Source organism: Procambarus clarkii, chromosome 15 (assembly GCF_040958095.1).
Source record: "Procambarus clarkii isolate CNS0578487 chromosome 15, FALCON_Pclarkii_2.0, whole genome shotgun sequence".
NCBI classification, from domain to species: domain Eukaryota; kingdom Metazoa; phylum Arthropoda; class Malacostraca; order Decapoda; family Cambaridae; genus Procambarus; species Procambarus clarkii.
The window spans coordinates 6,386,019-6,408,892 of record NC_091164.1 but is presented as its reverse complement, the minus strand read 5'-3'; the positions used below and the strand labels follow the sequence as shown (position 1 = coordinate 6,408,892).

The following is a 22,874-nucleotide window of genomic DNA, read 5'->3' as shown; positions in this document are numbered from 1 at the left end:
ATTTCCCATTATGTCTTGGTCGGGCTCCGTTAAGTGTTGTGTCTATACACTTTATTTCCCCTTTGTGTCCTGACTGTTATACCTAGTTCTAATTACATTTCTTCTGCCATTAGGTTTCTGCAGAACGTGTTTGCCATGTAATAGGCTATGCTTACTACTAAGGGGGTACATTTTAAGTTAATTTAGTCCTCAGACATGGACATGTTACATTTGTTAATTCCTACTTATATTATTTACATGTTCTGCAGAATTTAATTTACTAATAAAATTTAAGCCCCAATCGGCCTGTGTCTTTTTCCCCCTGGTCAAAATATTATGTTAAACGTTTGCCTTACTTGTACACAGATAATAAGGATTCGGCGATCTGCAGACCATGTTTTATTTAGTTACCGGCTATAAGCATATGTATTAATGTTATTAAATTGTTGTAGTGTAGTCAAGTTATACATGTATATTTTATGCTGTTGTAAATTATACAAGTTAGCTGCTTCATTAACATGGTCTGCAAAAAATTATTTACTTGTTCTACTATTAATTAAATAAATAGGCCCCCATGCTGTTGGTGTCTTATTCCTCCTAGATCAGAAATAGTGGCTTTAGGCATTGTATGTACTAGCCCTATCTATAAATCCATCATTCTTTGTAAAATCTCTTGTATGTATGTACCTTACCTAAATAAACATTTATTTATTTATTTTATAAGCCAGTTGGTCTTGTATGCGAGTCTCAGTTATTTCACAGATCTCTCTCTCTCTCTCTCTCTCTCTCTCTCTCTCTCTCTCTCTCTCTCTCTCTCTCTCTGTACTCACCTAGTTGTACTCACCTAGTTGTGTTTGCGGGGGTTGAGCTCTGGCTCTTTGGTCTCGCCTCTCAACCGTCAATCAACAGGTGTACAGGTTCCTGAGCTTATTGGGCTCTATCATATCTACACTTGAAACTGTGTATGGAGTCATGCAGCCTCCACCATATCACCTAATGCATTCCATTTGTCAACCACTCTAACACTAAAAAAGTTCTTTCTAATATCTCTGTTGTGTGTGTGTGTATGTGTATAGGTCAAGGAACTTATCATAATGGTTGTTGCTAATCTCCCTGGCTTGTTGCCAGTCTCCCAATCTTTATGTACCCAATCTGAACATATTTACCATTGTGATCATTGCTGTCTTATATGTGCTGTCAATCTGCTGTATGGTGTCTATTAATCTTGTTTAAATTACTAATCAAGCTGTCAATGTAATCAATCAGAGCTTTAATAGAACAATGTGCTTTAATATACTTACTAAGCTCTCTCATCTCATTTTTCTCTTGCAATGTATTTGTTATCATTTATCAATTCTGATAGAAATTACCTACTTAAAATTATCTGTTAGATTAAGGACCTGCCCGAAACGCTGCGCGTACTAGTGGCTTTACAAGAGTGTAAATACTGTACTGTCCAATGTATTCTCACAAACCCAATGTACCTTCTTGTATATAAATAAATAAATAAATAAATAAATAAATAAATAAATAAATAAATAAATAAATAAATAAATAAATAAATAAATAAATAAATAAATAAATAAATAAATAAATAAATAAATGTTTACGTCTAATGAACGGCTTACCCTCGACCGCGGCGAGGGGTCCCCATGCAGGCACCTTGTGTGTGAGGCCCCAGGTACCGTGTGTGTGTGAGGGTCCCAAGTACCGTGTGTACGGTGTGTGTGAGGGCCCCAGGTACCGTGTGTACGGTGTGTGTGAGGGCCCCAGGTACCGTGTGTACGGTGTGTGTGAGGCCCCAGGGCAGCATGAGGACAGTAGAGGTGGTGGTGGTGGTGATTAGCGCCTGTGGGGTCCTGAGGGCGACGCAGCACCAAGGCGGATGGTGAGGCTTATAGTAACTTTGTGTTAATTATACTTACAGTAAACGTTAAGGATGATGTCTACTTTTTAGATGTTCTAAGTTGGCGGAGTTCATCATAGTTTATTCATTTTTCAATTCATAAGTATGATTGGTTGGTCAGTTTGTAGTGTTTGTGTAAAGGTGAAATGCGTGGATGGGTTCAGGACAAGTCGCCCCACCATTCAAACTCCCAAAGATTTAGCCTACACCCTATCAGACATAACTTAGACCTAGCCTGCACCTATCAAACATAACTTAGACCTAGCCTGCACCTATCAAACATAACTTAGACCTACCCTGGTTGATGGGGTTCTGGGAGTTCTACTCCCCAAGCCCGGCCCGGGGCCAGACTTGACTTGAGAGTTTGGTCCACCAGGCTATTGCTTGGAGCGGCCCGCAGGCCCACATACCCACCACAGCCCGGTTGGTCCGGCACTCATTGAAGGAAATAATCTAGTTTCCTCTTGAAGATGTCCACGGTTGTTCCTGTAATATTTCTGATGCTCGCTGGTAGGACGTTGAACAACCGTGGCCCTCTGATGTTCATACAGTGTTCTCTGATTGTGCCCATGGCACCTCTGCTCTTCACTGGTTCTATTCTGCATTTCTTCCATGTCGTTCACTCCAGTACATTGTTATTTTACTCTGCAGATTTGGGACCTGTCTCCAGTATTTTCCATGAGTATATTATTTGGTATCTCTCTCGTCTCCTTTCTAGTGAGTACATTTGGAGAGCTTTGAGACGATCCCAATAAATTAGGTGCTTTATCTCGTCTATGCGTGCCGTATATGTTCTCTGTATTCCCTCAATTTCAGCAATCTCTCCTGTTCTGAAGGGGGAAGTGAGTACTGAGCAGTACTCAAGACGGGACAACACAAGTGACTTGAAGAGTACAACCATTGTGATGGGATCTCTGGACTTGAAGCTTCTCATAATCCATCCTATCATTTCTCTGGCTGATGCAATACTTGTTTGGTTATGCTCCCTAAATGTTAGGTCATCGGACATCATTATTCCCAAATCCTTGACATGCTGTTTTCCTACTATGGGCAGATTCGATTGTGTTTTGTACCCTGTATTATGTTTAAGATCCTCATTTTTGCCGTATCTGAGTACCTGGAATTTATCACCGTTAAACATGATGTTATTTTCTGCTGCCCAATCGAAAACTTTGTTAATATCTGCTTGTAGTTTATCAATGTCTTCAGTAGAGGTAATTTTCATGCTGATTTTTGTATCTGCAAATGATGACACGAAGCTGTGACTTGTGTTTTTGTCTATATCTGATATGAGAATAAGGAACAGCAGTGGTGCAAGGACTGTACCTTGGGGTACAGAGCTTTTACCTGCGCTCGGACTCGATTTTAATTGATTGACTGCTAATCTTTGTGTTCTGTTCGACAGGAAATTGAGTATCCAGCGTCCTACTTTACCAGTTATACCCATTGACCTCATTTTGTGTGCAATCACTCCATGGTCACATTTGTCGAATGCCTTTGCAAAATCTGTGTATATGACATCTGCATTATGTTTTTCCTATAATGCCTCAGTGATTTTGTCATAGTGGTCAAGTAGCTGTGAGAGGCATGATCTTCCTGCTCTAAATCCATGTTGGCCTGGATTGTGGAGGTCATTGGTTTCCATGAATCTAGTGACCTGACTCCTGATCACTCTTTCAAATACTTTTATTATGTGGCCTGCACCTATCAGACAGAACCTAGCCCTAGCCTGCGCCTAATCAGACATAACCTAGACCTAACCAATACCTAATCAGACATAACCTAAACCTAGCCTACACCCTATCAGACATAACTTAGACCTAGCCTGCACCCTATCAGACATAACCTAGTCCTAGCCTACACCTAATCAGACATAACCTAGACCTAGTCTACACCTAATCAGACATAATCTAGACCTAGCCTGCACCTAATCAGACATAAACTAGGCTTAGTTTGCACCTAATCAAACACAAACTAGACCTAGCTTGCCTCTAAGCTAACATAACGAAATCCTAGCTTATACCTAACCAAACAATTTAGGCAGAGCTTGCCTAACTCATTTTTTTTTTTTTTTTTTTTTTGCTTTGGAGGACTTGGTTATTGGGCAGCATCACTCATCCTATGAGTGAACATATTCGAACCCTTGTTGGAATCAGACCCAACTATGGGATGGGTCAACCCAAGTATCACGTTTCCAAAAGGGTCCCCCATGTTGGAATAGACAAACGCCGAAAGAATATTGTTGAAAACATCTTAATAACTTATTAAACCAAAATTATTTATAAGTCAGAAGAAAGATAGAAATGGGATGTATATATAAAACCTCTACCAGGCAAATATTTTAAGTAAAACTGAAGATATTTGTAGTTGTATAAAAGTAGCCGTTATTATCGTTCGTCGAGCTCGAAACCTGCAGCAGTCATCTCAGAACAATTCCTATTTCATGCAGATTCGTTAATAAACGTAAGACTTTTATATGTCGCAAGAAAGATAGAAATATAAGCTTTGTTGTAAATACCTTACTATGGGCATATTTAAATTTAAAGCGAAGATGCATGTACTTTTATATTAGCCGAGCTCCGACCCCTGGAGAGATCGATCGACGGAGAAACTCTCACTCTCAGAACAATGTTTATTTCATGTAAATGTGTAAATAATCGTAGATGTTCTATATGCCTCAAGAAAGATGCCCGCTTGCAGTTCTGGGGCTGTTTGCCCCTTCCTGGGTCTTCTGCTTCTGGGCGGGGGTTTTTCGTCCCTCTAGTCTGCTTGCTTCCCACATTTGCTGGCGTGTTTTCGGCTCTATTGCGTCGGTCACGGCTCCTTGGTGTTGTGGCCATTTTCTTTTCTACGAATAACTCCCCGCTTGGCCACCAGGGCGGCGCTGGGGTTTGTTTACCTCTACTGGTGTGTGGGAGCTCACATTTTGGGCGAGTTTTTTCACTTTCAGGGATTTTATCCTCCTGTTGCCGTTTCTTTGCTTTTCTGGGGTTTTATACCCATCTTCTGTTCCTCTGGGAACGCTTGGGTGTTGGTTTTTATAGCGGTTTTTACTTTTTCTGTCTGTTTTGGATCTGACCCCTAGGATTTGGGCTCAAGTGTCCCTGTCTGTTTATGTTTGCTCCCACACCTTGTCCCTCGGTTTTCGGTCTGTTTTTGGCCGTTTCCCTGGGGGTTCTGTCTGGGTGCTGTGCTTTGCCCTACTGTGGTGTAATTCCACCGGCAAATGTGGAAGTGTGGGCTCTTCCGGATTCCTTTGGGTTCGTTCCGGAGGTTTCTTCCTCTTGGGCACCTTTTGTGGGTTCAGGGGGCTTTTGTTACCTCGTTTGTGACCCAGTTCTGCCTTCTGGGTTTGGGTTTCTGGGGTCTTCCTGGTTTGCAGGCTGATCTTTTTGGATCTTGGCACGTGTTGTGGTTGTGCCGGGCCTTGGGTTTTTGTTGTCGTGGTGGGCCTTTTGGTGCAGTTTTGGTGCTATCTTGGTGCCTTCTTTGTCTGGTTGGCGTGGTGCTCTCTGCCCACTGGTCGGCAGCTTGTTTTTTCCTTTATTTTCATTTTTCATTTTACTTTCATGTAATTACCTAAGTGTAGTTACAGGATGAGAGCTACGCTCGTGGTGTCCCGTCTTCCCAGCACTCTTTGTCATATAACGCTTTGAAACTACTGACGGTCTTGGCCTCCACCACCTTCTCACTTAACTTGTTCCAACCGTCTACCACTCTATTTGCGAAGGTGAATTTTCTTATATTTCTTTGGCATCTGTGTTTAGCTAGTTTAAATCTATGACCTCTTGTTCTTGAAGTGCCAGGTCTCAGGAAATCCTCCCTGTCGATTTTATCAATCCCTGTTACTATTTTGTATGTAGTGATCATATCACCTCTTTTTCTTCTGTCTTCTAGTTTTGGCATGTTCAATGCTTCCAACCTCTCCTCGTAGCTCTTGCCCTTCAGTTCTGGGAGCCACTTCGTAGCATGTCTTTGCACCTTTTCCAGTTTGTTGATGTGCTTCTTAAGATATGGGCACCACACAACAACTGCATATTCTAGCTTTGGCCTAACAAGTCATGAACAATTTCTTTAGTATATCGCCATCCATGTATTTAAATGCAATTCTGAAGTTAGAAAGCATCGCATAGGCTCCTTGCACAATATTCTTTGTGGTCCTCAGGTGATAGTTTTCTATCTAGAACCACCCCTAGATCTCTTTCTTTATCAGAATTCTTTAAAGATTTCTCACATAATATATAGGTTGTATGGGGTCTATGTTCTCCTATTCCACATTCCATAACATGACATTTATTAACATTAAATTCCATTTGCCAGGTGGTGCTCCATATACTTATTTTGTTCAGGTCTTCTTGAAGGGCATGACAATCATCTAAATTTCTTATCCTTCCTATTATCTTAGCATCATCAGCAAACATGTTCATATAATTCTGTATACCAACTGGTAGATCATTTATGTACACAATAAACATCACTGGTGCAAGAACTGAACCCTGTGGTACTCCACTTGTGACATTTCTCCATTCCGATACATTGCCTCTGATTACTGCCCTCATTTTTCTATCAGTCAGAAAATTTTTCATCCATGATAGAAGCTTACCTGTCACCCCTCCAATATTTTCCAGTTTCCAGAACAACCTCTTATGTGGAACTCTGTCGAAAGCCTTTTTTAGGTCCAGATAGATGCAGTCAACCCAACCATCTCTTTCCTGTAATATCTCTGTGGCTCGATCATAGAAACTGAGTAAATTCGATACACAGGATCTTCCAGATCGAAAACCATACTGTCTGTCTGATATTATATCATTTCTCTCAGGTGTTCTACCCATTTAGTTTTGATTAGCTTTTCCAATACTTTCACTATTACACTTGTCAATGATACAGGTCTATAATTGAGGGGGTCTTTCCTGCTGCCACTTTTGTAGATTGGAACTATGTTAGCCTGTTTCCACACGTCTGCTACGATTCCTGTACACAGGGATGCCTGAAAGATCAGGTGAAGTGGAATGCTGAGCTCAGATGCACATTCTCTCAGAACCCATGGTGAAACGCCATCTGGGCCAGCTGCTTTGTTCTTCCCGAGCTCCTTTAGCATATTTTCCACTTCATCTCTAGACACCTCTATCCGCTCTATGTTGTTCTCTGGAATTCTTATTGTGTCTGGTTCTCTGAAGATTTCATTTTGTACAAACACACTTAGGAACTTTTCATTTAATGTTTCGCACATTTCCTTTTCATTTTCCGTGAATCTGTTTCCCATTTTCAACCTCTGGATATTATTCTTTACCTGCAATTTGTTGTTTATGAATTTGTAGAATAGGCCCGGTTCTGTTTTACATTTATCTGCTATCCCTTTTTCAAAATTTCTTTCTGCCTCTCTCCTTACTGCTGTATAGTTGTTTCTCGCATCTTTGTATCGCTGGTATGTTTGGGGGTTTGGCCTCTTCCTATACTGATTCCATTTTTGTGTCTTGGTCTCTTGCCCTCTCACAATTTCTGTCGAACCAATCCTGTTTTCTGGCCCTGCATCTCTGTTTTGGTATGAATGTTTGTGTGCCTTCCTCGTATAGTTTTAAAAATTTGGCATACATTTCATTTACTTCCCTGCCTAGCAACAATTCTGTCCAATTACACTCATTAAAAAAATTTCGAAGTTCCCCATAGTTGCCTCTCCTTAAATCGAGTTTATCAACTGTTTCAATGTCCCCATTTTCTCCTAGATGATATCTTAAAGCATATTTAATGTCTAACAGGACGTGATCACTCTTTCCCAAGGGAGGAAAGTACTGGATGTCAAAAATCTCTTCTTCTTTCCTGGTGAATACTAGATCCAGTACTGACGGTACATCTCCTTCCCTCATTCTTGTGGCTTGCTTTATGTGTTGATACAAGAATGTCTCCAGAATGAGGTTCACAAATCTGCATGTCCAAAAGTCCTCCGTTCTTGCTTCACAGGCCTCCCAGTCTATTGCTCTAAAGTTGAAGTCCCCCAGTATCAACAGTCGTGATTTATCTTTATCTGCTTGTACAATAATATCTCTCATGACCATTATGAGGCCCTCTCGTTTGTCATCCAGTTCTTCCTTTGTCCACGTGTTGCTTGCTGGTGGGCTGTAGGTATTTACAATTATCAGCTTATCATCCTGATTCCAGACCTGCAATGCCATTATGTCAATATCTAGAGGGTTTTCAAATATTAACTCTTTTTACCTTCAGGTGTTTTTTCACCAGTACAGCCACTCCTCCTCCCTTCCTAGTTTTCCTGTCACGTCTCCAAACTGAGTAGCCTCTTGGGAATATGACTTCATTTATTATATTTCCTTCAAGTTTCGTCTCTGATAATGCAACAATATCTGGGACCCTAAGCTGGATTATATCTTGCAACTCCAAAGTTTTTGACCTCACTCCATCTATGTTGGTATATACAATTTTCAGGAACATGTTCCCTTTTCCTTTGCTCTTTACTCCCCCTTCCACTACTGATCTTGTTGCTTTGTTTTTATGTACCATTTCACAAGCTTTCCAGTCCCTGTCACTTTGTAAAAAAAAAGAATTTCTGTCTTCTTCATTTCTATCCCCATTTAGACGTTTTGCCTCAATTAGGTTCATTTTCAGCTTTTCTCTGTCTTCCTTGGAGAGGTCTTGTCTTATTGACCAAAATTTGCCAACCTCATCACTCTGCAGTTTCCTGGCATTTCTTAGCACTTCCATCATGTTTTTCACTCCATTAAACGTCACCCTTAAGGGGCGGTTCTTTTCTTTCTCATATTTTCCTATTCTTCTAAAATCACTGACATTTTCCTTTGAGCCTTCTCCTAAACCTACTATTTTCTCTATGAGAAAATGTGTGAGAGAGAGTGTGTGAGAGTGTGAGAATGAGTGAGTGTGAGTGAGTGAGTGAGTATATCCCAGCAATGTCATCACTGCCTAAAGTTATAATGGAAGGAGACGCCCCTTCCAAACACTAACACCTCTTCTCCCTCCCTCCCTCCACACTGTCTTCCATACCCCAACAAGAGTCCTCAATAAAGATAAGGTATAGTAAAAAATATGAGTAGTATTCTGTATAAAATGTATTTTTAGGTTAATATTTTTGGGTGTGTGGAACGGATTAATTAAATTTACATTAAAGTATTTCTTATGGGGAAAATTTGTTTCAGTTTAAGAATTTTTTTGTGTACGAACTGTCTCTTGGTTGAACTGTACTACCTGCCACTGTACTAAACATACTAAAATGTTTTCAAGTATCACTTGAAAACATCAGTCTAATACAAATACAGTATGTCTTCAGCATATGCCCATAATGAAAATACAGAAGTGCAAATATTTTGTTTTGTGTTATGGGGATTGATTAAAGAAAGTAATGTTCATCTAAGCATTATGGCCCTTTGCGTTCTTAGTATCTAGTGTGAAGCAAAACTGGAAACAGGTCAGTTGCCAACTTTTCAGAATATCACAACTAGAGGTATTATTTCATTACAGGGTGACCAAATCTAAGGACAGAATAGCCCAACCGGGTCCCTGCAATATCGTGGTACATGATGAATCACTTACACAAGAGGAATTTTTAACCAGGTAAACAAAAAAAAAAATATTGCTGTACTGTACTTGTAATCCCATTGGGAAGGTAGTTGTAAATGTTTATTTTCAGTATTATATATTTAATAACATAATGTATTGTACAGCATAATGCTGTTTGTATCAGTAATCAGGCTTTTCTGGGAGGAGCCCCGTCGGCTCCTCGGAGCTATCCCAGGCTGATATGCTAATGTCAGACTTTGACATCAGTCATGTGTATGGAGTTCTTAGGCTTACCGGGGACCACGGCCAGAGCCGGGCCCCCTCAGAGAGGCAAGGGGAGCAATGGCCTATAGAAGCCCCCATGTGGTTGGAAGCATTCTATGTCTGCCATCGACTGGAACAGGCACCCAGAAAGGTAAGCGCCTCAAAACAAACCCCTATTCTGGTTAAAATTGCTACCAAAAGCCAAACTAGTGGATAGAACTCCCCAACAGAAAACAAACAAACTAGTGTGACGTCACACGTCGCCGCGCCGCTGTCTGTGCAGCTCCCCCCTCCCCGGGAGGGGGAAGGGGGAGCCCCAGACCCCCCGCGCCGGCTACCCACACCTCAGTTCTTGAGGCTGATGCTATAGGTGAAGGTCGTGTGCTCTGGCTCCGGTGTTGCTACAGCACTGTGATTTGTGTGTGGTGTTTGTTTTTGTGGGTGCGAGAGTCAGGAGTTATCTTCAGTACTCGGGTTGCATGCGCCTAGGGCTGCCTTCCCTAGGTGCCCTGTAAGTACTGCCCTTGGGGCTTGGGGCCACCTTCCACAGGCTCCTCGGGGTCTGCCTCTGCTGGTCCGTTTTACCTTTTCGGTTTTTCGACCGCCTGTTGGGCTCTTGGATGTTCTGTTCTCCCTTGTTACCGGCAGGTAAGAGGCAGTTTGCACTGGTAGGGGTGCAGGGTGCTGCACAGCTTGTATTCCCGACATAGCAACCGGCTCTGTTCCTTGGGGTTTGCTGTCCTCTTGCGGGGTTTTGGTTTTCTTTTTGTTTTTGCCTGGTGGGGGGTTCTGTCATATTATTCCATTAGTTTTTGCCCTTTCACTGTTCTCCTCGGTGGCGCCCCAAGGACCCTGTAAGAGTACACGTCCTTGGGGTACAGCTATAGAAGTTCGCTTGGTAGTTTTGGGCGCCGGTTAGCAGCGCCCTGCCTGGAACTACCTGAGTGCGAGTCCTCTTAAAGTAAACGCTCAGTACCCTGGGAATCTCCTAGGGGGCACGTGGGTCCGATGAATGTGACCCCGGAGTCCCCGCTCGCTGTGTGCGAGTTTGAGGGTTGCTCGGTCCCCTTGTCTCAGGGTGACCCTCATTGTTTTTGCCTCTGCCACGCTGCCTGTTGAGTCGGTGATACTTTCGACCCTGAGTCCTGTGAGTGTTGCTGCTTGCTTGTGACTCAATTTACCCAATCCTCTGATGATTCTCTTCGGGTACAGGCGGCGCGTGCGTTGCAATCTAGGTTTCGTCTGTTGCAACGCGCTCGGTTGGTTGCTCACCCGGATGCCCCGGGGCTGCCCCGCTTTGCTTTTTGAGACCCGGACTTGGGGGTGGGAGTCGCTTCAATCCTGGTTCAGTCCGCACCTCCTCGTCCTTCCCCTTCTGTTCGATCTGGTCCCCCCCCCCCCCCTGCTTCCGGCCCCAAAGTGTCTGAGGGTTTCGAGGTCGGAGCAGGGGTTACTTGATCTCGAGACTCGGGCAGCTTCGGGGGTGCCCCTTCCGGGGGGGCGGCAGAGGCATTCGAGTCTTGTCTCCCGGCCGAAGCTTCTGAGTCTGACCAGTGGGCCCCTCTTCCTCCAGCTTTTCCGGCTGTTCCGTCCTTTTCTTGTGGGGTCGGGGCTTGGAGAGAGGACTCTGCCTCGGATCCTATGGTGAAGGACCTCGAGGCTGGGGAGTGGCTGACTTGGGGGCCTTGGGCCCTGCTGGACCCCGCCTGGGTTTTTCTTCCCTCTAAGCGGGGCTTATTGTTACAAGGAGTGGGGTTTTCTTTTCCCCCTTCTGCGTACGAGTTGGATTTGGTGTCGGCCCCTCCCCGGGTTCGGTTCCGTGTTCCCCCGGGTACGTCGGTTCCATCTTTCTGGAGGTTTTCGGCTTATCGCATCCAACCTGGTGTGGTGCGGGCGGCCTTTGCAGCTTACCTCCTGCGTGACCCGGATTATGCCTCGGAAATGGATCCGTCCGAGATCAGGTTTGGGACTTCGTTCCCTTTCTGGCTCCGTTACGAGGTTCCGGAGTCTTCCTGGCTAGTGGACTGCCCCTTGTTTGTTTTGGATTCCTGGCATTCCTTCTGTCGTTCCCGCACATTGGAGTGGCGGGAAGCTTCCACGGTACTTCAGGTTTTCCTGGGGGGCAATCTTGAGTACCTGAATGAGTGCTTGTTTGCCCCTGCCCTTCCCCGCGATGTAGGTGTTATTCAGCTCCATGTGCAGGTTCCCACCCTTTCGGCGGCGCTCATTGCGGAGGACTTGCAATGCGCGCCCGGGGCCTTTTGGCTTCGGCCTTGCGGTTCTTTTCCCTCCTGGAGCTGTCCTCGGATTGGCTCGTGGAGGATGTGAGGTCGCTTGGGTCCATCCCGGGGTCCGGCACCTTGTCCTCGGCTGCCTTGTTGAAGCTGTTCACGCCGATTTTGCGGAATACGGTTTCCCTGTTTTATGCTTCCCGTCTCGCGTGTTGGCAGACGATGCTGGGTTCCTCCGTGGAATCTGCTTGGGCTCTGGCTCTTATGCGTTCTTCACCTTTTTGTCCTCTTCTGTTTGAGGAGTCGGCCGTGGCGCAGTTTATTCAGGCTGCGTCGGCAGCTTGTTGTCCGATGTCGGACTTGCTGGTTTTCCGGGGGTCACGGGGTGGGTCTTCCCGGAAGGGTCGTGCCAGGGCTCGGGGTTCCTCTTGTCGTGGTAGGCCTCTGATGTTAGGTTCGGGTTTGGCTCCTACTCCGGACCCTCCCTCGTCTGGTCGGCGCGGTGTTCGCTCTGTGCTGGGTTCTGGGTCTCGTAAGGGTCGCTGGCCCTTTCGCGGTTTGCCCCATTGACGGTGCAATGGGGGGGGCGGCTTGCGCTGTTTGCCTGCGCCTGGTCCCACGATTCGTGGGCCTTTCGGGTCGTGTCTGGCGGCCTGCGGTGGCGTTGGGTGGCCCCTCCCCCCTTTGGGGGGTCGGGGCTGGCAGGGCAGGTTTCTTCCCCTGCGCTCTGTCGAGTCGTCTTGGAGTGGATACGCTTGAGCGTCGTCGAAACGACGTCGTCCCTCAGATGGGTTTCCCGTCTGTTTCCGGTTCCGAAACGGGACTGCGCGGACCTGCGGTTCATTCTGGACTTGTGCCGTCTGAACCCCTGGATTCATTGCCCCTCCTTTCGGATGACTACGCTGTCTCAGGTTCGGCTCCTCTTGGAGCCGGGCGCTTGGATGGTGTCCCTGGACCTCCGGGACGCTTATTGGCATGTCCCGATTCATCCGTGGTTCAGGGACTGGCTCGGTTTTGTTGTGGGGCGTCCGAGTTTCCGCTTTCGTTGTCTCCCGTTCGGGTTGAACCTGGCACCTCGCGTGTTCACGCGCCTTACACGGGTTGTGGTGGCTCGTTTGCGTCTCCTAGGTGTTCGGGTGTTGGCCTACCTCGACGACTGGCTGGTTTGGGCTCCCAGCCGGTCAGCTTGCTTGCTAGCCAGGGATTTGGTTCTTTCCCAGCTCGCCGAGTTCGGGTTCTTGGTGAACTGGAGGAAGTTCCATCTGGTTCCCTCTCAGGTTCGGACTTGGCTGGGTCTCGATTGGGACTCGAACCGCCTCCTTGTCTCTCCCTCTGGAGTCTCTCCTGCGGCTGCGGTCCCACCTTTGTCTGTTTCTGATGGGCCCCTCGAGTCACCCAGCGGTTGCTCGAGGGGCTGTAGGGAGCCTGAACTTCGCAATGGTGGTCTACCCGCTGGGTTGGGTTTGGCTTCGTCAGCTGTTCTGGTTCCTTCGGGGTCCCCCCTTCCGCCTCTCTCGCAATCGCTGAGTTCGACCCCCAGGGGCCTTGCGTCGGTTGCTGCGTTACCGGCTTCCTCTTCGGGTTTTCGGGGTTAATGCCTTGGCGCCTACCCGAGCCCTCGCTCGATGTGTACACGGATGCGTCGTCTCTCGGCTGGGGTTTTGTGACCAGTGCTCACCAGGCCGGCCAGGGGCGTTGGGATCCGTCCTTCCGTCGAGCTCACAGCACGGTGTGGGAGTTCGCGACAGTGTGGTTCGCTCTTGGGAGGATTCGGGTGGCCCGCAGATCGACGATTCGGCTCCATTTGGACTGCTCTCCGGTGGTTCATTGCCTGAACAGCGGGGGTTCGATGCGGTCCTTGTCTCTTTGGGGTTGGTCGCTTCAGGTGACTTGTCTGCTGAGTTCTCGGGGTTTGGCTCTCCTGGCGGTTCACGTACAGGGATTGTCCAACGTCTTGGCCAACGCCCTGTCTTGCTTCGTTCCCCTCTCCACGGAGTGGACGGTCGACGACGAGTCCTTCCGTTGGCTTTGCCAGACGTTCGGGCGCCCCGAGGTGGACCTCTTCGCGTCGGCGTGATCGCGGCGTCTTCCTGTGTATGCGGCGCCCTTCCCCGATTGCGAGGCTGTCGGGGTCGATGCCTTTCGGGTAGACTGGTCGAGGTGGGGGTTCCTGTACCGCTTTCCTCCAGTTCGGCTGTTGCTCCAGGTCCTGACTCGCTTAGAGACTTACCAGGGGAGAGTTGTCCTTCTGGCCCCTTGGTGGCCGGCCCAGCCTTGGTTTCAGGCGCTGGTTGTTCGGTGTCCAAACCCAAGGGTTTTCCCGCAGCTCCACCTCTTTCAGCAGATCGGGCCGGTACGTCACGTGGCTGGTTCGATCTTCTCCTCGAGTCTTCGCGTATGGGTTTTTTGACTTGAGTTTAGCATCATCTCTATGGTGATCAGGTGGCCTCCTTGTTGGTGTCCCACCTGAGGGCTTCTTCTTGGCGGCAGTATGAAGTGTCCTGGCGGTCCTGTTTCTTTTTGTGTCTTCGTCGTGTTAGTTCCTTGTCTGTTCAGGTGGTCTTGTCCTTCCTCTCGTGGTTGTTTCGGGACCGTCATCTTATGCCTAAAATAGTCAGTGATATTCGAATGAATGTTTTAGCTGCTAAAGAAAACAGATTTGAGATTAAATTCCTATGGATACCATCACATGTTGGCATCTCAAGGCATGACACTGTTGATATGCTTGCTAAGACAGCCTGCAGAAAACCAGTGGTAGGAATTGGTATGGGTGTTTCATTAGCAGTGACAAAGAGAATACTTAAACAAATATCTAATGAAAATCTCACCGACCTAACAAATTCACAAAGACCTGAAAGTTGTAGCATTAAATATTATGATAGATATCGTGAGGAGACATTCACATATGGGACTAATAGAACAAGAACCCGGCAATGTGATGTTATAGTGGCCAGAATACGCCTGGGATATAGACGTATCTGGCAGCTTTCTCAAAACATAAATGTCGAGTACACAATGTGTGAACTTTGTGAAAGAGAAAACATGCTCTCTCTTGAACATTATATTGTAGAATGTCCCATACTGACTGACTTGCGCCCTCCTGGTCTAAGGTATGCTGAACTCTATAATTATTATATGAGTACTGGAACACTTGATGATATATTGGACTTGTATCCAAGATTGACCATGTAATATATCAATTATACAATGTATATATATGATGTAACTATATAACCTGAGCTTGTAAAAGCACCTTCATCACCTTCAGTGATTAAGTGCTTAATTGCACACTAGTTTCTTTATCAGCTATCTCACCCTGTCAGAGTAAATGAGACAAATGTATGTGAATGCATGTGTGTGTATATATGTATGTATATGTGTGTGTGTATGTATATGTATGGGTATAAAGTATATATGGAAGCTGATCAGAATTACATTTCACCTTTGTGAATGTACATTAATGACACTATGTATAAAAGACACATCAAACACTTTATGTAGGGCATTTTAGCATTTTAAAAGCACCGAATCACCTTCTGTGGTTGAGTGTTCAATAAACCCTTGAACTATATGTTTAACATTTCTCTAACCCTGTCCATGGAGGACAGAAGAAAATGTACATATGCTGGTTAGCATTGTAAATGTGTGGCCACGTCTGTGGTAGAAAATAATAATAATAAAAAAAAAACTGTCGCCTCATATCGTGGGGCGCTGGCGGAGCCGCTTCAGCTTGCCTTCGGTATCGATGATACGTCTGCACCGTTTTGCAAGCTATCTCGTGCATTGTTTCACCTCCGGCTTGCTCGTGCCCGGCCTGAGCAGTCCTGGTCTTTGGACACAGTGCTCGCTTTCCCTTCGTCTCCTCGTTTCGTTGTGGGCCCCCTTCAGTCCAGGATTGTTTTTCCAAGGCACTTTTCTTGTTGGCTTTGGCCTCTGGGGGTCGGGTAGGGGAGCTTCATGCTCTCCTCCGGCGCAGGGGTTTCTGCTCTTTTGGTCGTGGTGATTGTTTTGTTCGCTTGCAGCCGTCTCCTTCTTTTCTGACGAAGGAGACTGATGCGTTCCGGAGGGGTTCGTGGGTGGTTGATGCTTGGTTGGTCAGGCCGGGGGTGCATCATGTTTTGTATCTGGTTGTGGCGCTTCGCCATTATTTGCGCGCCACGGCTTCTGTGTCCAGGGACACGCTGTGGGTTGATCCGGTTTCCCTTCTTCCCTGTTCGCGGGTTCGGGTCTCCCAGGTCGTCCACAGGGTTATTAAGTCCAGCCAGCCTGCGGTCTATCCCCGTGCCCATGACGTTCGTAAGTTCGCAACTCTTGCTGCCGTCTTTGGGAATATGTCTTGGTCTGATATTCAGGCGTGGGGATTTTGGCGGTCGAACAGGGTCCTGGCTGCCCGTTACCTTGTGAATGTCCCTGGGCCTCGTCGGGCCTGTGTTGCTTTGGGTCGGCGGTTGCAGCCAGTTGTCTCAGCTTCGAGTTGAGGAGTGAGCGACGACCGCCTCCCGGGTAAGTCCCTCTTTTTCCGTCTGTGGGTAGTTAGCTCCAGGGAGCCGACGGGGCTCCCCCCAGAAAACCAGGGTTGAATGTAATGAACCGCCATTTTCTTGGTGAGTCCCGGAGGCTCCCCGGCATCCCTCCATCCCTCCATCCCTCCATCCCTCAGGTCGGCGTTTTTTTCACATTTTTTACATCCAGCCTCAAGAACTGAGGTGTGGGTAGCCTGTGTGGAGGGTCTTGGGCTCCCTCTTCCCCCCTCCCGGGGAGGGGGGAGCTGCACAGACAGCAGCGCGGCGGCGTGTGACGTCACACTAGTTTGCTTGTTTTCTGTTGGGGAGTTCTATCCACTAGTTCGGCTTTTGGTAGCAATTTTAACCAGAATAGGGGTTTGTTTTGAGGCGCTTACCTTTCTGGGTGCCTGTTCCGATCGATGGCAGACAGAATGCTTCCAATCACACGGGGGCTTCTATAGGCCATTGCTCCCCTTGCCTCTCTGAGGGGGCCCGGTTCTGGCCGTGGTCCCCGGTAGGCCTTAGAACTCCATACACATGACTGATGCCAAAGTCTGACATTAGCATATCAGCCTGGGATAGCTCCGGGGAGCCTCCGGGACTCACCCAGAAAATGGCGTTTCATTACATTCAACTCTGGTTTTCTGGGGGGAGCCCCGTCGGCTCCCCGGAGCTTTACCGGCTGATATGCTAATGTCAGACTTTGGCATCAGTCATGTGTATGGAATTCTAGGGCCTACCGGGGACCACGGCCAGAACCTGGCCCCCTCAGAGAGGCAAGGGGAGTAATGGCCTATAGAAACCCCCGTGTGGTTGGAAGCATTCTATGTCTGCCATCGACCGGGTCAAGCATTCAGAAAGGTAAGCATTCCAAAACAAACCCCTATTCTGGTGAAAATTGCTACCTAAAGCCGAACTAGTGGATAGAACTCAACAGAAAACAAGGAAACTAGTATGACGTCATACGTCACCGCGCCGCTGTCTGCGCAGCTCCCCCCTCCCCGGGAGGGGGAAGGGGGAGCCCCAGACCTCCCACGCCGGCTATCCACCCATCAGTTCTGAGGCTGGATGTCAAAACACGCGAAAAACCGCCGACCGGAGGGAGGGAGGGTTGCCGGGGAGCCTCCGGGTCTCACCCAGAAAATGGCGTTTCATTACATTCAACGCTGGTTTTCTGGGGGGAGCCCCGTCGGCTCCTCGGAGCTAACTACCCACAGAGGAAGGTCAAAGGGACAGAACCGGGAGGCGGACACCACGCACCCCCCAAGGAGGCAAGACAACCGGCAGCAAACGCCAACCCAAGGCACCACAGCCCCGAAAAGTCCTGGGAACAACACGAGAACAACGAGCAGCAAGGCCCTTGCACGAACACCAAAAATCCATGCCCGAAAGACCGCGAGGCCACGTCGCCCAGACGGCAGCGAGAGCAGCGAAGCCACGAACGCCACAGGCATGAGGGAAGAACACAGGCAGCTTAGCCGCAAGAACACGGCTGACCACCCGGGACACTATCACCCGCGAACCGGGAAGAACAGAACCGGATCAACGCAAAACGCGCTCCGGACCCAAACGCCGTGGCACGCAAACAGTGGAGGGCCGCCACTGAACACCAAAAAACGACACACCCCCGGCCCGACCAACGAAGCACCAACAAACCCTGGACCCCTCCAGAACGCAGCAACCCCACCCCACGCCAGAAAAGATGGAGACTGCTGCCACCGAACAACCAAAACGCTAAAACCGAAGGAGCAAGAAAACTCAGCGACTCGACCCCCAGAGGCAAAGGCCAAAAGGAAAGAGCCGACGAAAAAACACACCGGAACCGAAGGAGCACTACCAACCGAGGAGAAGACAGAGCACGCTGACCAGAGACCAGGATGGTGCAAGCGGCGCACGAACAGGCCGGAGGTGAAACGACGCACAAGACAGCTGACTAACGGTGCAGTATGTGGCAAGACGACGGCCCCCAACCCCCACCAGAAAACCAAGCCGAGAGGAAACCAAGCTAACAAGAGTAACCACCTAAGAAGGGACAGGAAAAGAAAGGACCGCCAAAATACCCCATACTGCCGGGTCTCACCCAGAAAATCGCGTTTCATTACATTCAACGCTGGTTTTTTATACTATATATGTACAGTACATATATCTTGTATGCTGCTAACTAGAGAAAGTTGGTTATATGCAGTTATATGTAAAGTAAGATACACCAACCTCATATTCTCACTTTTCCTTCTATTCCTTTTTACATTATATGACAGATTATGTCATATAATGTAAATAAATCCCCATACTTTGCAGTATGGGGATTTAAAGGTCAATAATACTGTAATACAATAAAAAAAATTGCATTACACTTGGAATGAATTGAGCAGTGTATAAAGTTGCAGCTAATTTGATTATTTTTCTCTTTTACAAAGATATGCATACAGTGAACCTGTGGTTATCAAGAAGTCATCACATAATCAGGTGAGAATTATTGCATTGTAATTTCTGAGAGGGCTCCATGGGGCATTTCCAATTAGTTAACAAAAGGAGTTAACTCCTTGGAAAACCTCCAACCAATTTAGTTCATTCCATTTGGGATTTGTTTGTGTATTTGTTCTGTATTTTAGTATAGTGTATCCTCACTTGAACACACTATATGGGGCAAAGCCTATATATATATATATATATATATATATATATATATATATATATATATATATATATATATATATATATATATATATATATATATATATATATATATATATATATATATATATATATATATATATATATATATATATATATATATATATATATATATATATATATATATATATATATATATATATATATATATATATATATATATATATATATATATATATATATATATATATAGTATGTATGTATGTATGTATGTATGTATGTATGTATGTATGTATGTATGTATGTATGTATGTATGTATGTATGTATGTATGTATGTATGTCGTACCTAGTAGCCAGAACGCACTTCTCAGCCTACTATGCAAGGCCCGATTTGCCTAATAAGCCAAGTTTTCATGAATTAATATATTTTCTCTAATTTTTTTCTTATGAAATGATAAAGCTACCCATTTCATTATGTATGAGGTAATTTTTTTTATTGGAGTTAAAATTAACGTAGATATATGACCAAACCTAACCAACCCTACCTAACCTAACCTATCTTTATAGGTTAGGTTGGGTTAGGTGGCCGAAAAAGTTAGGTTAGGTTAGATTAGGTAGGTTAGGTAGTCGAAGAACAATTAATTCATAAAAACTTGGCTTATTAGGCAAATCGGGCCTTGCATAGTAGGCTGAGAAGTGCGTTCTGGCTACATATATATATATATATATATATATATATATAATATATATATATATATATATATATATATATATATACATACATACATACATACATACATACATACATACATACAGGCATACATACAGGCATACCTCAGTTTAAGAGTTTAATTGGTTCCTGGAGACGCCTCGTATTCCGAAAACTCGCATTCCGAAGCTAATTTCCCCATAAGAAATAAAGGGAAATGAATTAATCCGTTCCTGACTACCCCAAAAACCCCACATCAAACTAAATTTTTATACCTAATTCATCTAAATAAACCTACAAAACTATGTTCAAGTTATTACTTACCTTGCTGTTGAATGCTGTAGGCATATGGAAGATGGTGAGGAGGTGGGAGGAAGAGAGGAGTTACTGTTTGGAAGGGGAGTCCCCTTCCATTATCACATCAGGCAGTGAGGACTTCACTGGTATGCACACACTGGCACATTTTGCCTGCATGCCACTAGGACTTGCTTGTTTTACTAAGAATTTGTCTAATGACACTTGTTTTTCCCTACATTTTAACACTTGTCTGTAGTAAGACATCACATTATCATTTAAAAGGTCAATGCAACGGCCTGCTACAGCTTTATCTGGGTGAGTTTTTTCAACCAAACTTTGCAGTTCTTCCCATACTTCACACATTTTCTTAATCAAGAAGGGACATCCTCTACTGCCTCTACTCACAGCTATTTTCTTAGGTTGAACCTTACCAATGGCTTTCTTGAGACCCATGGCAAGATATATAATGACAACTTTTATGCTCAAATGGCCAAAAAACCGATAAAAAACTGTAAATCCTTGTGAAGAATTCAGGTGGGATAGTCACTGGACACGAGACACTGGTAAACTGAGGCGCGATCGCCATGCCACCACGCGCCAGTCGGCCTGTACACGTATCAACAAACTCGCGTCCCGAGGTAACCCTCGCCTTCCGAGACATATTTTTGGAGTAAATCCTGCTCGTCTTCCGAAAAACTCGCATACAGGGACACTCGCATTCCGAGGTACCACTGTACAGTATGAGCTCATTATACGCCAGCCACAGTATGATCATACTGGTGTATGTGTGGTCATAAGAGTAGCACCCAACCTGTAACTGTACTTAGGTAATTACAAGTTGTCTCAGGTATTTTTTCACTCCTGATCTACTCATGCTCCTCCCAAGTCATTTTGGTTTTCTCTTCTCTCCTCTGTGTTTTGTTGCCTCTTGTGTCAGAGATTGTTTCTTAATCTTTGTTTATGTTTATGTTGGCCCCTCACCTTCGGTTGCCAGGTTGGGAGCTTCACAGTCCTCTGGAATCAGGAGTTTGTTGTTTTAGTCCTGGGGGTTGTTTTCTTCATTTTCTGCCCTCTCCTTTCCTTCTGACTAAGAATGAGACAGCTAGTCTCTGGAGGGGTCTTTTGGTAATTGATGCTTGGTCTATTTGGCTGGGAGCAACAACCGAACATCATGTGTTCGGTTGTTGCGGTTTGACATTACCGTACCTCCAGCCCTTAGTGGTGCACAGGGAGATGCTCTGTTTGTGGGTCCGGTATATCGGGTTCCTTGTTCCAGAGCCTGTGTGTCTCAAGTTGTCTATAATGTCATCATGTTTAACCTGCCCAGGATGTTTGTAAGTTTGTGGTTTTGTGGATTTTTCGAATGTGTTTTTTGACGATTATTCGGTCTCGGAGGTTTTGAAGGTCCAAGAAAGTGCTGGTGGCTCATTCCTTAGTGAATGTTCTTGGTCTGCACTGGGTTTGTGTGATTTTTGTGGAGGTTAATTTTTTGCTAACTCCCCCTTTCCTTGGGGGGGTTACTTTTTACAGCTTTCCTCCACCCTCACCAGGTAACCCCTGGTGAGTGCCCCTTTTGTTTTGTTCTCTATGGTGACATAGCTCAAAGAGGCAGCATGGAGCCCTCCCAGTAAACTTGTGTTGATTGTAATGAAATGCCTCATTCTGGTGGGTTCTTGGTGTCTCCTTGGACCCCCTCTCCTTCGACCCCCTCCCTTGTTTGATGGGTCATGGCTAGCAGATTGAAGAAGGAGGTATGCAGTCCCAAGGTTTTGCCTAAGTGAACAAACACATTAACCGCTTCTTGGCTGGGTGTTTCATTCGTCTTAGGAGTTCAATGTTTCATTTTCTATACTTTGTTTACCTTGCTAATTGTAGCTTGTGTATGTAAAGGATTTGGGAATAATAATGTCTGATGACTTAACGTTTAAGGAGCATAACCAAGCAAATATTGCGACAGCCAGAAAAATGATAGGATGGATTACGAGAACTTTCAAATCCAGGGATCCCATCACAATGGTTGTACTCTTCAAGTCACTTGTGTTGTCCCGTCTTGAGTACTGCTCAGTACTCGCTTCCCCCTTCAGAGCAGGAGAGATTGCTGAAATAGAGGGAATACAGAGAACATATACGGCACACATAGACGCAATAAAGCACCTAAATTATTGGGATCGTCTCAAAGCTCTCCTAATGTACTCACTAGAAAGAAGACGAGAGAGATATCAAATAATATACACCTGGAAGATTCTGGAGGGGCCAAGTACCAAATCTACACAGTAAAATAACAATGTACTGGAGTGAACGATATGGAAGAAAATGCAGAATAGAACCAGTGAAGAGCAGAGGTGCCATAGGCACAATCAGAGAACACTATAAACATCAGAGGTCCGCAGTTGTTCAACGTCCTCCCAGCAAGCATAAGAAATGTTGCCGGAACAACCGTGGACATCTTCAAGAGGAAACTAGATTTATTCCTCCAAGGAGTGCCGGACCAACCGGGCTGTGGTGGGCATGTGGGCCTGCGGGCCGCTCCAAGCAACAGCCTAGTGGACCAAACTCTCACAAGTCAAGCCTGGCCTCGGGCCAGGCTTGAGGAGTAGAAGAACTCCCAGAACCCCATCAACCAGGTATCTTTTGGCTCACCCATCTTTTTGATGGTCTTTTCTTGGTTAGGGTGATTTAGTATTATACCCTGCTCATTGTGTCTCTATAGAGGGGGCTAGGTTTTGGCCTATGGTCCCCAGTAGGCTTACAATGACCCACAAGGTCCTGACATGGATTTAATTGGGTGGAGCCTTCCAAGTAGCTTGCTCAAGGAGCCACCAAG

General features: G+C 45.9%; 1 protein-coding gene across 2 annotated transcripts in view; it reads left to right on the top strand.

Annotated features, from left to right (window-relative positions):
• Nucleotides 1–1,601: 1,601 nt before the first annotated feature.
• The window catches only part of LOC123759091 (jmjC domain-containing protein 8), a 41,195-nt gene continuing 19,922 nt past the window's right edge, over nucleotides 1,602–22,874 (top strand). Inside the window, exons 1-3 of one of the 2 annotated variants that reach the window (XM_069324932.1) lie at nucleotides 1,602–1,867; nucleotides 9,371–9,463; nucleotides 18,827–18,875. In XM_069324932.1, coding sequence (XP_069181033.1) covers nucleotides 1,791–1,867; nucleotides 9,371–9,463; nucleotides 18,827–18,875 — 219 coding nt within the window. In that variant the 5' untranslated portion in view covers nucleotides 1,602–1,790. The remainder of the gene's footprint in view (nucleotides 1,868–9,370; nucleotides 9,464–18,826; nucleotides 18,876–22,874) is intronic. The other variant, XM_069324931.1, reaches the window with a different exon arrangement.